The sequence below is a fragment of the Seriola aureovittata genome, chromosome 15 (genome assembly GCF_021018895.1).
Source record: "Seriola aureovittata isolate HTS-2021-v1 ecotype China chromosome 15, ASM2101889v1, whole genome shotgun sequence".
Classification (NCBI taxonomy): Eukaryota; Metazoa; Chordata; class Actinopteri; order Carangiformes; family Carangidae; genus Seriola; species Seriola aureovittata.
This window is the reverse complement of record NC_079378.1, coordinates 2,696,789-2,711,196: the sequence shown is the minus strand read 5'-3', so window position 1 is coordinate 2,711,196 and position 14,408 is coordinate 2,696,789. Positions and strand designations below refer to the sequence as shown.

Here is a 14,408-nt window from a genome sequence, read left to right as displayed (position 1 = left end):
TGTGATGTGTTTTTAAAGATCTACGTCTTCAGTTGGAGCTGAGAGCCACAGACAGAGGAGGGAGGTCAGAAAGTCACATGGTCTTTTCATGAGATTTGAGTCATAAGAAAAAATGTGCACTGAGGGCTAGTTTTTGTCTCTTTCAGGGGGGTAACCTAAAGTTCATGTGTGACGTGATCCAACTGCAAACACAGACCCATGTCTCATCTGCCTCCGGGGTTGGATTAAAATTTCATGTTCCACACACACACACACACACACACACACACACACACACACACACAGTCTGTTCTGTATTACTTAAAATAAGACTGACACTTTGAGAAGTTTCAGCTTTGACTCCTCCGTCCTCCTCGCTCTGCAGAGCTCAGCAGGTTAAGACCCAGAGGCCCGTGAAAGCCTGGGGCTCGCCTTGCCTCATTACCTGAGCAGCAGGTGCTCCTGGGGGGGCCGGGAGTCCAGGCCGTGGCCCTGGCTCTGCAGGAGGTAGTGGTAGACTTCGGTGTCCTTGGACAAGGTCTGGATGATGGCGGTCTGACGCAGGCTTCCCTCCCACAGCTCCTGCTCCCTCAGCAGCCGGTGGAGCAGCTCCTTATGGGGTGCGTCCACCTCCGTGGAGCCTCGCCACATCCACAGCGGGCAGCCATCGTCCATCTGAAGGTAAGTAAAGAAAGAGGTGGTGCTCAGTGAAGTTTGCCTCCTTTATTTCTTTTCCCTATTTTATCTCACTTTCACCTTTTTTTTTCTTTCAAAATTCAAGTTCTTTAAACTCCAGGTCCTAAAATGTGTTGTCCATCTGACCGGCTGCATGCTCTGCTGCTCTCTCTGTGAGATCGGCTAGGTGTTTCTGTAAGTGCTGCCAAGTAGGACTGACAAAAACCAGCCCAATTAGTGCCTATAACCCTCTAGTGTTTTTTGTTTGAGTAGATTCAGACGGTCTGACCCCCACAGAGCCCTGATGTCAACATCATGGAGTCAGTGTGGGATCACATGAGAAGACACTGAAGAACTGTGGCTGTGAAAAATGGTGTAAAAAAGTTGTCTGAATAATGAAGGAAAGAAACCTCAGATTAGCTCATCTAACATTTTGACATAGAAATGTAGATAATCAATGTAGAAATGATCACTTTATGGTCTGTATGCAGAGGAAGAAGTAACTGCACATTTGGCATGTTAAGATTAAATCTGTGTCTTGGAGGTTGAGGCAGCGACCGTGGACCTGACTGTCCCTGGTTCAGGTCCGCTTTGGGACCTTTGTTACATCTTCTCCTCTCTGCGCTCGGTCCTGGCTATTACAGGCATAAAAAAAGACACTTAAAAAAGTCAGAATCTTTCCTTTTTATGTTCTTTTTCATTACTTACTTTATTATACATCCTTCCTAAAAACGACTCATTATTTTTTCTTTAGCTATGTCTACATAATTGGTCATATTCTGGTTTTATAAGTTCATGGTCATTATTTTTTAGTATTATTTTATAGTATTTTTTATATAGTATGATATTTGCCTTCCTTGTTGCTGTATTTCATTGATTCTAACTTCCTTTGCACTTTTCATAATTAAATTCCCATAATTTGTTCACACTTCCCTCCAAACTCAGTAAACTGTTCACACCCCCCTAGTCTCTGTTTATTAATACTATATAGTTTTTCATTATTTCATAGCACACTATACTTCTAGTAAATTAGATTTTGCATTTAATTTATAAAATAAATGTATTATTTATTTATTTATAACAAATTAAGTATGTATGGAGCTGTAACACCTGTTTTTCCTCTTACCTTTTTGAAGGCCAGCTCCACGTGCTCCGGAGCAGGGTGGCTCTCCCAGCCCCGGCTCTTCTCCCTGGCCTCCTTCAGGAGGTGCTGGGTGCTCTGCTGCAGCTTGGTCCTCCTCTCCTCCTGCTGCTCCTCCTCGCCTCCACTCTGACTGGAGCACACGGGGCCTCCACCCTCCTCAGACAGGGAATCCTCTGTGGGGCCGGCGGCGCTGAGACGCTGACCCGGCCAAAACTCTGGAAGCTACAGAAAAGATAGGTATTTATTTTGTCTCTAGGTAAACTTCACAAATGGTCTTTATAATGAAAATAAAAATGGAATCTGTGGTGTAGTTGCTGCTTGTGGAGCAGGTTGTTGGTCTTTGTACCTGGAAGAGTCTCTGGGCCTCTGTGATCATGTTGGCCAGGCCCTGGGTGGCAGCCAGGTTCTCACTCAGGTCCCGCTGATCCGGGCGGCCCAAGCTGTACTTCCTGTGACTGGACCTGCAGCAACAACAACAACGCTAGATCAAGTTCACCGTCAGGGTCACTTCTGTTTCCCTTAGACTAAAGGCAGCAAATTAATTCAATGTCCAGTAAAGGAGAGACACTGGTGCCTCTCAGCTGACGCAGGTTTTATAGACAGGAATCAGCATCACTGAGTCACAATTACTGCAACTGACAGATTCGGGTTACCACGGAAAGCTTTCATGGTGCGTCACTGTGGTTTACCGGGAACCGATAGACTCACAGGATATGAAGTTTTGGTTTTAGCTTGTGATGAATAAGAAAAGTTTGAGGGACGAGCATTTTGTCAACTGGGAAATTAGACGCTGACGCTTAAAACAAGCCGAGCCGGTCGGACGGATGGTTGGACCATTAAAAAAGTCTGTGTTGTAGTAGGAGTGGTTCGTTCTGTCAAAGCAACAACAGGAAAGCGGAGGATGAAGAGATGAGGTTTCATAAATCTGTGGGAGAAACAGCAGCGAGCTGCAGTCAATTTTCCGAGTTATTGTTCCCACCATAAAGTGTGACATTTCTGACGGGCCCGGGACTTTGGCTTCCAGTAGAAAGGGAGGCACAAACCGCTGATTGTGTTGTTCTATCGTTTCCATCTACTGTCCCATCAGAGCTGAAGGGAGAGGTGGAAAAAGGAAGAGGAGTTAGTGAGAGGGAAAATGATTACAAGAATGAGAGGAGAAAACAGTAAGGGGGGGAGAGGATGATCAGAAAAATGTGGAGGAGAAGATGTGGGGGGAGTGTGGAGGAGGAAGGATAGAGAGAAATAAGATGGATGATAAAACGTGGAGAGAGGAGAGTGTGGTGGGGAAGGAGTGTAGATAAAAAGATGATGGAGGAAAAGCTGAAGTATTTTCTGTTTCTAAAAACTATTAAAAACACATCAGTGAGCCACACTGTTACCCTGGGTGTAATATTCCTTCATCACCATGAACACACACGCTGTCCTGCTGCCCCACATACTAACTAGAGCACCAAATGTGGATTAATCTGTCACAGAAAACAGCCCCCAACAAACGCACTACTTCCCACTGTTTGAGAAACATTCACCAAGAACTGCAATGAACACGTTTTCTTAAATCACTGAGTGTTTTTAATTATGAAACTTTATAGTTGTTTTTACAGATTTACATCCTCAGTAGGAACCATTGTGTTTGGGGCTGAAAGAAGTTGGAGTCAGGAAGTAGTGAAGCTGTGTCCCAATCCAGGGAATACATCCTTTGGAGGCTGCCTATGAAGACCGATTGCATCACAGCGATGCACCTAGACTGTCCACATTTTGAAGGCTCCTACAAATGCAACCTTCTTTTCCTGGTCCAACCTTTCCCAAGATTCATTGCACACCGGTAATGAAAATAATATGGCAGCAAACAACACCAACCGAGAGTCTGAGCATAACACTTTTGAAAGTATTGGGTTTCAAATCAATTTAACGGCTAACATTAACCTCAAGTTTTTGTGAAGGGCCACACCTTCATATACCACGTCCTACAAAGGATGTGACCACTGACTTGGTACACAGTCGAACACACACAATAGATCACAAAAAACTACCAAAATCTTTTTAAAAACACAAGAATAAGTAAAAATTTGTGAACTCCTTTCGGTACGTCGAATAAGTAGATTGATAGTATCACTCCCCTGAATTAGGACACAGCTAGAGAGACAGGACCAACCTATTGTTATTCTTTAGGTTCATAAATGTCTCCTTTAATTAAGCCTATGCGATGCCTAATGTTAAGGAAAGCCATTCATGCATAGTACAAACCCAGTAGCTCAGATAAACAGTCAGCACTGGTGGGACTGAGTGTCTCCAAATAATTAAGTTCATATTCTAATAATACAAACCACCAGCCCGCATGAGCGTTATCGTTCTCAGCGGCCAAACTCTGTCCCCTCATGTTATCGTCCCTATCTCTCTGTTGGCGCTCTTTTTTTTCTTCTTCCTAACTTCCTGTCCAACGAGCAGAAACTATCTTTCATATCAGGGAATGAAGCTGAGGCCAGATGGAGATCGGTAGAAATTATGTAACGTGGTCGTTGTGTAAACTCTGGTGACAGCTTCTCATTACACAGAGAAAAGTGAAGTGTGTGTGTGTGTGTGTGTGTGTGTGTGTATGTAACGGCTTGGTCCGATTCCAGAGGTGAAGTCATGTGTGAACGCTGGGAACTTTGGAAAAGAGACGTCCGTTGGAACAACAAAAGGAGGAAGAAAAACATGTTTCTGTGGCACCTAAACAGCAACCTGCCACACACACACACACACCCAGACACATGCACACACAAACCGAGCTAACCCAGAGGCTGACACTGAGGAGAGAGCCGCGATAATTCAGCAACAACATCACGACGAGTGTGATATTGCTTTTATACAACAGTTCTGCGAGCGCCATATAGGCAACAACAGATTATGATTTGTTTGTTTATCAATTATTTGACAACACAAATAGTATACAAGTAGTGTAGTAACAGTAACTGGACTGGTACTGGACTGTTGCTAAGCAACACAATTTTCCTGACCTGCACAATGCTTTCAGTCTAGCTTGCTACTTTCCTACACGTTACCTCAGGTGTGTCCTTAATTATCCAGGTTTCTTCCCTTCATGCTCTTCTGACGACCATACGGTATGTAATTTAAATGTTATTTCTGGAAATATATTAATCTTTGCAAAGTTTGTTACAATCTAAGATAGATAACGACCGTTAACGTAACGCAAATTAACGGTTGAGCGGAGTGATACATCTAGTTAAAAGTCCCAGTGTTGCTGTACTCTATATCAGCACTCACGGAATGCTTCTCGTCCAATCAAATTACTCGGTCGGAACTAACTGTTGTATTAAGGTGTTGTTAGCAGGCATTTCTCAGTGGTGTGTTCAAAGACGCTCCAACATTAAGACAAATAGAAAATAAACCCCAAAAGAAATATAATAAAAACAATTTGCAGTTTATGACAACTAACAAACCAGAAATAAAAAAAAATAACTCAATATGTGATTCGTTATTTTCTTTACAAAACTATCTGTGGTCTCAGCTCACCTAGCAGCGTTGGCGTCTCTCTTCAGGGTGTTGAGGTGGAAAAGCGACGGCGCCAGGCAGACGGCGATGTTGGTGGGAGTCATCTGGTTCTCGTCCACGCAGGCCACCACGTCTCGCAGGAAGAAGAGCAGCGTTCGCAGCCCCTCCCTGTTCTCGTCTGGAAGCAGCAAGATGGCCGCCTGAGCCGCAACCAGCTGCTGATCCTTTGGGAAATCTGCGGTCAGAAATTCAGTAAGAGTTGACTGAAAACTGAAGTTAAAAACTTTCAAAACTCCAATCGCGACAGCGGAATGACTAAATGCAAATGTTTAGCATGTACCCTAATGATTAGCATATAGCTATATATTAGCAATAACATATTTTAGCTTTAGCAGGCTTACCTGCTAATTTACTAACATGTTGGTATGTTAACAGACCACTAATTTAACATTCTAATATTAATGCTAATACTAGTTAACATACTAGTGTGCTAAATAATAGCAAGTTGTTTTTGAAATTATAGTTAAATCTAGCATGTTAGCATGCTAATCTGATAGTTGCACTAAATAAAAAGTTGTCTTTACAAGTTGTAATTCAGAATATCTTGAGATTTTTCACTAGATTGGACCAAAAATTTTGGACTAACAGACTGACATCAAAATCCCTCATGAAAAATTCCACCAAAAATCTCAACAGTGTTCTCTCTTCTGTTTTCTGTTCTAGGTATTTTAATCAAACTTTTCTGCTTATTCTTTAAGGCGGGAAATTAAATTCACAGCACAAGAAATGTCTTCCTCAAAGCTGGTAACAGAAGTAACTGCTCACATTGGTAAATGTGGAGGAAGGACTCGCAGAGTTTGCTGGTGAAGATGGGTTCAGGCAGGTCCCGGAAGTACTGCTTCACCATGTCGGCGACGTCGAAGGCGGACTGTCCGTCGTATGAAATGCCTTCAGGGTCGGACTCCACCAGCTCACGGAGGTACTGGATACGAGACTTCACCCCCGACTTCCGGAAAAGGCCCACCTGAGAGAGGACACGATACGGAAAAATTACTGTAAGTTTTGAATTACTATTATAGTCCATGAATCATTCAGAAACAGAAAGCCACTGGATGTCACTGCTTCAATATGATTTTACAAGATGTTTAAAAGGTTCTGTCATGTTCAACAGAGCCTCTCGTGACCTTCGGTGTCATTACCTGGTCCAGACATTCGGTCTTCAGGTAGACCAGGGCTCTGAGGATGCTGGGAGGAAGCGGCTCTCCTGTTTGCTGAACACTGAGGAGCAGAGGAACTCCGAACACCCGCCGGCCTTTCATCTCTGTTATCTTGGTCTTCCTCACTGATTTAGGAACAGTCCTGCAGGCGACAAAAACGTACATTAGATCCTGCAATCCACTGATTTTTTTTGGGCGCAATCAAACAGCATGATGGTACTATAGAGTGAAAAGTTATGGAAAATTAATGTATGCTCAAAAACTGTTTTTGCAACTATCTTGGGAATTTGCAATCTCAACCAGTCAAGCGTAAAAAAAAAAAAAATGCTCCACTTGGCTGCCGTGGGATCCATTTTCTTTTGAAGGAAGAGCCAAATAAACATTTTTTGATTACATAAGTCCCCAGTGATCGCAAAAATGTGTACGTGCCATTCATATCAGCACTGCAGGAAAAACATGTGGGCTTGGGTAAACTGTGGACATTGGACTGTGTTGAAGTTTGCTGATGTTTGTGAACTGATATCAGAACATTTTAACCATTAATACCAATGACTGCTTTTTATTTTGCTTCCTTTCTAAATGCCAAAAGTCCAGACTTACTGGAAGAGACAGAAAACTGCTTCGCTTTTGTAGCTTCTACCAGTGAAAATTGTCAGGCTGAGTGCACTCTGGATAAAACTGCAATCTTGTAATAGTCAAAATAAAACATATCCAAAGCACTCCGACGATCAGTAATGAAACCTCTTCTCCACTAGCTCATCATCCTAAAAGTTATAAAAACATGTCAGGCCTGAGTGTAGAGGCACAGAGAAAATGGCATCACACGTACACGTGCACTCTGAATGCTTTTTAGCTCTCTTTCCATCCCTCTGGTTTATCTTCAACATCTATCAGCGGCTCTCGGCTGTTTTGAGAAAAGTGCCTCAGAGTATCAGCTGTCCCAATCAGCACTCAATTTGTAATGTTTTTAATAATCAAGCACCCCCTCTGGCACCAGTGATTGAATCATTGCAATGACAAAACTTGAAGTTGTTGTTTGATTGATTCTTTCCAGTTTTGACTGTCTGCACATATCTGATTTTGAGCTGTGTCACTTTTACTTTGAGTTGGTGTAGATTTAGTTATTCTGAATCTAAACCAGCTCTAATGATAAACTTCAACACAACTATACCCGACTCTGCTGACACAAGCTTTTTTTGAGCTTTTAACTCAAAAAAGCTGCTCTGACAATGAGTTGCAATGAATGAAAACTCGGACTGAGAAAGGCCTAATGTTTCTCATATTGCCTTTCTTAAACCAAGAAAACTAGAAACTACCCAAGCTTTAGACAGAGTAACATGACTTTCCTAAATGTGAAGAATAAGAGAGGACAATGTCTCTAAGTTGTATTATTGTCACGTTGAGGTGAAGTCACATAATGTTCTTTTCGTGCAGGAAGATGTAATTTGTACTTCACTGTTCGTGCTCATTTAAAACTCCTGCTTTGTGCACCAAATGTTCACTTGCTTGCTTGTTTTCTTTCCTTTGAGGTGAGAGACTTCCCTCCCTTTCATGTGAGTTATTGAGGTTTAAACTATGTAAAATGGAGCAGTTTGAAATGCTAAAACACAGCACACCTGAAATAAACTTTTTTAACCTGCTGCTACAGAGCAGCCATTTTTTGTCTGTGTTTTTTTCCCCCTGTATCTCCCCCTGAACACACGTCTGATCCTGAAAATTAAAGCTGAATATCTATGAAGGGCAATTTCAGGAGGGTTTTCTGTTCAATGCTCAGTTGCCACATTCAGTCTTATCTCATTGAGTATAACACCCTTGGCAAAAATCAAATTGGTTTTCTACCAAGGCATAAAACAAGCAGGTCATGTGTTTACACAGAGCACATTAAAAATACAAACGTTCTGCAGAGTAAACAAGCAGAATATTTGAATGTTTTATTATTCTTAAAAATGAATTTGGCTCGATTTTGCACGAGGGCTTATTCCAAAAACATGGTGTGGGAGGCAAAACACTGATCTCATTAAATCGATGAATGTCAATAAGTGCAGTGAAAACGTCCAATATTTTAAATAGTAACAAGCTACAGTTTGAGCTCAGCGTAGGCTTTACTTAAGAATATGCCTCTTAGGTCTTGCCTTACTCTCATTGACCATGTTTCTAGCAGCAATAATGACATTACGAACATAGATTGACAGGGAACTAGACTGCTGACAATCCTGTACTGTGACATTTTCATGACTTTTTCTGCTTTACTGTACATTGATGTTTTTACGCCTTGCTATATAATAACGTTTTTATGACTGTGCAGTACTATACTATGACATCTTAATGCTTTACTACACTATGACATTTGGCATAAAATGTCATGAAAACATATAGTAAAGCATAAAACGTCATAAAAACATAGTATAGTAAGGCAAAAAATGTCATAAAAAAATCATATTATAGTATGGCATGAAATGTAATAATATAGTATGACAAGAAAATGTCACGTCATAAAAACATCATAGTATAGTAAGGCAAAAAATGTCATTAAACAATGGTATTGTAAGGCAAAAAATGTCAAGAAAACGTCATAGTATACTAAGGCACAAAATGCCACAAAAGCATCATAGTATAGTATGGCATAAAAACGTCATAGTATAGTAAGGCAAAAAAAGTCACGAAAACATCATAGTATAGTAAGGCAGAAAATGTCACAAAAACATCATAGTATAGTAAGGCAAAAAAAGTCATAGTATAGTAAGGCAAAAAAAGTCATAGTATAGTAAGGCAAAAAAAGTCATAAAAAAGTCATAGTATAGTAAGGAAAAAAAATCATAGTATAGTAAAGCAGAAAATGTCATAAAAACGTCATAGTATAGTAAGGCAAAAAAGTCATAGTATAGTAAGGCAAAAAAAGTCATAAAAACGTCAAAGTATAGTAAGGCACAAAATGTCATAAAAACGTCATAGTGTAGTAAGGCAGAAAATGTCATAAAAACGTCATAGTATAGTAAGGCAAAAAAAAATCATAGTATAGTAAGGCAAAAAAAGTCATAAAAACGTCATAGTATAGTAAGGCAAAAAATGTCACAAAAACATCAAAGTATAGTAAGGCAAAAAAGGTCATACTATAGTAAGGCAAAAAATGTCACAAAAACATCATAGTATAGTAAGGCAAAAAAGGTCATAGTATAGTAAGGCAAAAAAAGTCATAGTATAGTAAGGCAGAAAATGTCACAAAAACGTCATAGTATAGTAAGGCATAAAATGTCATAAAAACGTCATAGTATAGTAAGGCATAAAATGTCATAAAAACGTCATAGTATAGTAAGGCAGAAAATGTCACAAAAACATCATAGTATAGTAAGGCAAAAAAAGTCATAGTATAGTAAGGCAAAAAATGTCACAAAAAAGTCATAGTATAGTAAGGCACAAAATGCCACAAAAACATCATAGTATAATAAGGCAAAAAAAGTCATAGTATAGTAAGGCAAAAAATGTCACAAAAACATCATAGTATAGTAAGGCAAAAAAGGTCATAGTATAGTAAGGCAAAAAAAGTCATAATATAGTAAGGCAAAAAATGTCACAAAAAAGTCATAGTATAGTAAGGCAAAAAATGTCACAAAAACATCATAGTATAATAAGGCAAAAAAAGTCATAGTATAGTAAGGCAAAAAATGTCACAAAAACATCATAGTATAGTAAGGCAAAAAAAGTCATAGTATAGTAAGGCAAAAAAAGTCATAGTATAGTAAGGCAAAAAAAGTCATAAAAAATCATATTATAGTATGGCATGAAATGTCATAATATAGTATGACAAAAAAAAGTCATAAAAACGTCATAGTATAATAAGGCATAAAATGTCATAAAAACGTCATAGTTTAGTAAGGAAAAAAATGTCACGAAAACATCATAGTATAGTAAGGCAAAAAAAGTCATAAAAACGTCATAGTATAGTAAGGCAAAAAATGTCACAAAAACATCATAGTATAGTAAGGCAAAAAAAGTCATAGTATAGTAAGGCAAAAAAAGTCATAAAAACGTCATAGTATAGTAAGGCATAAAATGTCATAAAAACGTCATAGTATAGTAAGGCAAAAAATGTCACAATATAGTAAGGCAGAAAATGTCACAAAAACATCATAGTATAGTAAGGCAGAAAATGTCACAAAAACATCATAGTATATCATAGTAAGGCAAAAAAAGTCATAAAAATGTCATAGTGTAGTAAGGCAAAAAAAGTCATAAAAACGTCATAGTGTAGTAAGGCAAAAAAAATCATAGTATAGTAAGGCAGAAAATGTCACAAAAACAACATAGTATAGTATGGCATAAAAAGTCATAAAAACGTCATAGTATAGTAAGGCATAAAAAGTCATAAAAACGTCATAGTATAGTAAGGCATAAAAAGTCATAAAAACGTCATAGTATAGTAAGGCAAAAAAAGTCATAAAAACGTCATAGTGTAGAAAGGCAAAAAAAAATCATAGTATAGTAAGGCATAAAAAGTCATAAAAACGTCATAGTATAGTTAGGCAAAAAATGTCATAAAAATGTCATAGTATAGTAAGGCACAAAATGTCATAAAATGTCATAGGCGTAAAAACATCATCGAAAAGAAGTAAAAAAATGTCATAAAACATCATTGTATAGTAAGGGACAAAATGTCATTAAAACATCATAGTATAGAAAGGTAAAAAATATCATAAAAAATATCATAGTATTGTAAGGCATAAAAAGTCATAAAAACGTCATAGTATAGTAAGGCAAAAAAAATCATAGTATAGTAAGGCAAAAAAAGTCATAAAAACGTCATAGTGTAGAAAGGCAAAAAAAAATCATAGTATAGTAAGGCAAAAAAAGTCATAGTATAGTAAGGCAAAAAAAGTCATAGTATAGTAAGGCAGAAAAAGTCATAAAAACGTCATAGTATAGTTAGGCAAAAAATGTCATAAAAATGTCATAGTATAGTTAGGCACAAAATGTCATAAAATGTCATAGGCGTAAAAACATCATCGAAAAGAAGTAAAAAAATGTCATAAAACATCATTGTATAGTAAGGGACAAAATGTCATTAAAACATCATAGTTTAGTAAGGTAAAGAATGTCATAGTATAGTAAGGCAGAAAATGTCACAAAAACATCATAGTATAGTAAGGCAGAAAATGTCACAAAAATATCATAGTATAGTAAGGCAAAAAAAGTCATAAAAACGTCATAGTATAGTAAGGCAAAAAAGGTCATAGTATAGTAAGGCAAAAAAAGTCATAGTATAGTAAGGCAAAAAATGTCACAAAAACGTCATAGTATTGTAAGGCAAAAAATGTCACAAAAACATCATAGTATAGTAAGGCAAAAAAAGTCATAAAAACGTCATAGTGTAGTAAGGCAAAAAAAGTCATAGTATAGTAAGGCAAAAAAAGTCATAAAAAATCATATTATAGTATGGCATGAAATGTCATAATATAGTATGACAAAAAAAAGTCATAAAAACGTCATAGTATAATAAGGCATAAAATGTCATAAAAACGTCATAGTTTAGTAAGGAAAAAAATGTCACAAAAACATCATAGTATAGTAAGGCAAAAAAAGTCATAGTATAGTAAGGCAAAAAAAGTCATAGTATAGTAAGGCACAAAATGTCACGAAAACATCATAGTATAGTAAGGCATAAAATGTCATAAAAACGTCATAGTATAGTAAGGCAAAAAAGAATCATAGTATAGTAAGGCAAAAAAAGTCATAAAAACGTCATAGTATAGTAAGGCAAAAAATGTCACAAAAACATCATAGTATAGTAAGGCAAAAAAAGTCATAGTATAGTAAGGCAAAAAAAGTCATAGTATAGTAAGGCACAAAATGTCACAAAAACGTCATAGTATAGTAAGGCAAAAAATGTCACAAAAACATCATAGTATAGTAAGGCAAAAAAAGTCATAAAAAAATCATATTATAATATGGCATGAAATGTCATAATATAGTATGACAAAAAAAGTCATAAAAACGTCATAGTATAGTAAGGCAAAAAATGTCACAGTATAGTAAGGCAGAAAATGTCACAAAAACATCATAGTATAGTAAGGCAGAAAATGTCACAAAAACATCATAGTATATCATAGTAAGGCAAAAAAAGTCATAAAAATGTCATAGTGTAGTAAGGCAAAAAAAGTCATAAAAACGTCATAGTGTAGTAAGGCAAAAAAAATCATAGTATAGTAAGGCACAAAATGTCACAAAAACATCATAGTATAGTAAGGCAAAAAAAGTCATAGTATAGTAAGGCAGAAAATGTCACAAAAACATCATAGTATAGTAAGGCAAAAAATGTCACAAAAACATCATAGTATAGTATGGCATAAAAAGTCATAAAAACGTCATAGTGTAGTAAGGCAAAAAATGTCACAGTATAGTAAGGCATAAAAAGTCATAAAAACGTCATAGTATAGTTAGGCAAAAAATGTCATAAAAATGTCATAGTATAGTAAGGCACAAAATGTCATAAAATGTCATAGGCGTAAAAACATCATCGAAAAGAAGTAAAAAAATGTCATAAAACATCATTGTATAGTAAGGTAAAAAATATCATAAAAAATATCATAGTATTGTAAGGCATAAAAAGTCATAAAAACGTCATAGTATAGTAAGGCAAAAAAAAATCATAGTATAGTAAGGCAAAAAAAGTCATAAAAACGTCATAGTGTAGAAAGGCAAAAAAAATCATAGTATAGTAAGGCAAAAAAAGTCATAAAATGTCATAGTATAGTTAGGCACAAAATGTCATAAAATGTCATAGGCGTAAAAACATCATCGAAAAGAAGTAAAAAAATGTCATAAAACATCATTGTATAGTAAGGGACAAAATGTCATTAAAACATCATAGTTTAGTAAGGTAAAGAATGTCATAGTATAGTAAGGCAGAAAATGTCACAAAAACATCATAGTATAGTAAGGCAGAAAATGTCACAAAAATATCATAGTATAGTAAGGCAAAAAAAGTCATAAAAACGTCATAGTATAGTAAGGCAAAAAAGGTCATAGTATAGTAAGGCAAAAAAAGTCATAGTATAGTAAGGCACAAAATGTCACAAAAACGTCATAGTATTGTAAGGCAAAAAATGTCACAAAAACATCATAGTATAGTAAGGCAAAAAAAGTCATAAAAACGTCATAGTGTAGTAAGGCAAAAAAAGTCATAGTATAGTAAGGCAAAAAAAAGTCATAAAAAATCATATTATAGTATGGCATGAAATGTCATAATATAGTATGACAAAAAAAGTCATAAAAACGTCATAGTATAATAAGGCATAAAATGCCATAAAAAACGTCATAGTTTAGTAAGGAAAAAAATGTCACAAAAACATCATAGTATAGTAAGGCAAAAAAAGTCATAGTATAGTAAGGCAAAAAAAGTCATAGTATAGTAAGGCACAAAATGTCACGAAAACATCATAGTATAGTAAGGCATAAAATGTCATAAAAACGTCATAGTATAGTAAGGCAAAAAAGAATCATAGTATAGTAAGGCAAAAAAAGTCATAAAAACGTCATAGTATAGTAAGGCAAAAAATGTCACAAAAACATCATAGTATAGTAAGGCAAAAAAAGTCATAGTATAGTAAGGCAAAAAAAGTCATAGTATAGTAAGGCACAAAATGTCACAAAAACGTCATAGTATAGTAAGGCAAAAAATGTCACAAAAACATCATAGTATAGTAAGGCAAAAAAAGTCATAAAAAAATCATATTATAATATGGCATGAAATGTCATAATATAGTATGACAAAAAAAGTCATAAAAACGTCATAGTATAGTAAGGCAAAAAATGTCACAGTATAGTAAGGCAGAAAATGTCACAAAAACATCATAGTATAGTAAGGCAGAAAATGTCACAAAAACATCATAGTTTAGTAAGGTAAA

At 36.5% G+C, this 14,408-nt stretch overlaps 1 protein-coding gene across 6 annotated transcripts in view; it reads right to left on the bottom strand.

The window, feature by feature from the left end:
• The window catches only part of si:dkeyp-23e4.3 (rho GTPase-activating protein 7), a 102,159-nt gene that overhangs the window by 4,927 nt on the left and 82,824 nt on the right, over nucleotides 1-14,408 (bottom strand). For all 6 annotated transcript variants that reach the window (XM_056396930.1, XM_056396929.1, XM_056396931.1 and 3 more), the window contains 6 exons: nucleotides 6,490-6,649; nucleotides 6,116-6,314; nucleotides 5,312-5,525; nucleotides 2,145-2,259; nucleotides 1,781-2,020; nucleotides 425-654 (listed from right to left, as the gene is read on the bottom strand). In XM_056396930.1, coding sequence (XP_056252905.1) covers nucleotides 425-654; nucleotides 1,781-2,020; nucleotides 2,145-2,259; nucleotides 5,312-5,525; nucleotides 6,116-6,314; nucleotides 6,490-6,649 — 1,158 coding nt within the window. The remainder of the gene's footprint in view (nucleotides 1-424; nucleotides 655-1,780; nucleotides 2,021-2,144; nucleotides 2,260-5,311; nucleotides 5,526-6,115; nucleotides 6,315-6,489; nucleotides 6,650-14,408) is intronic.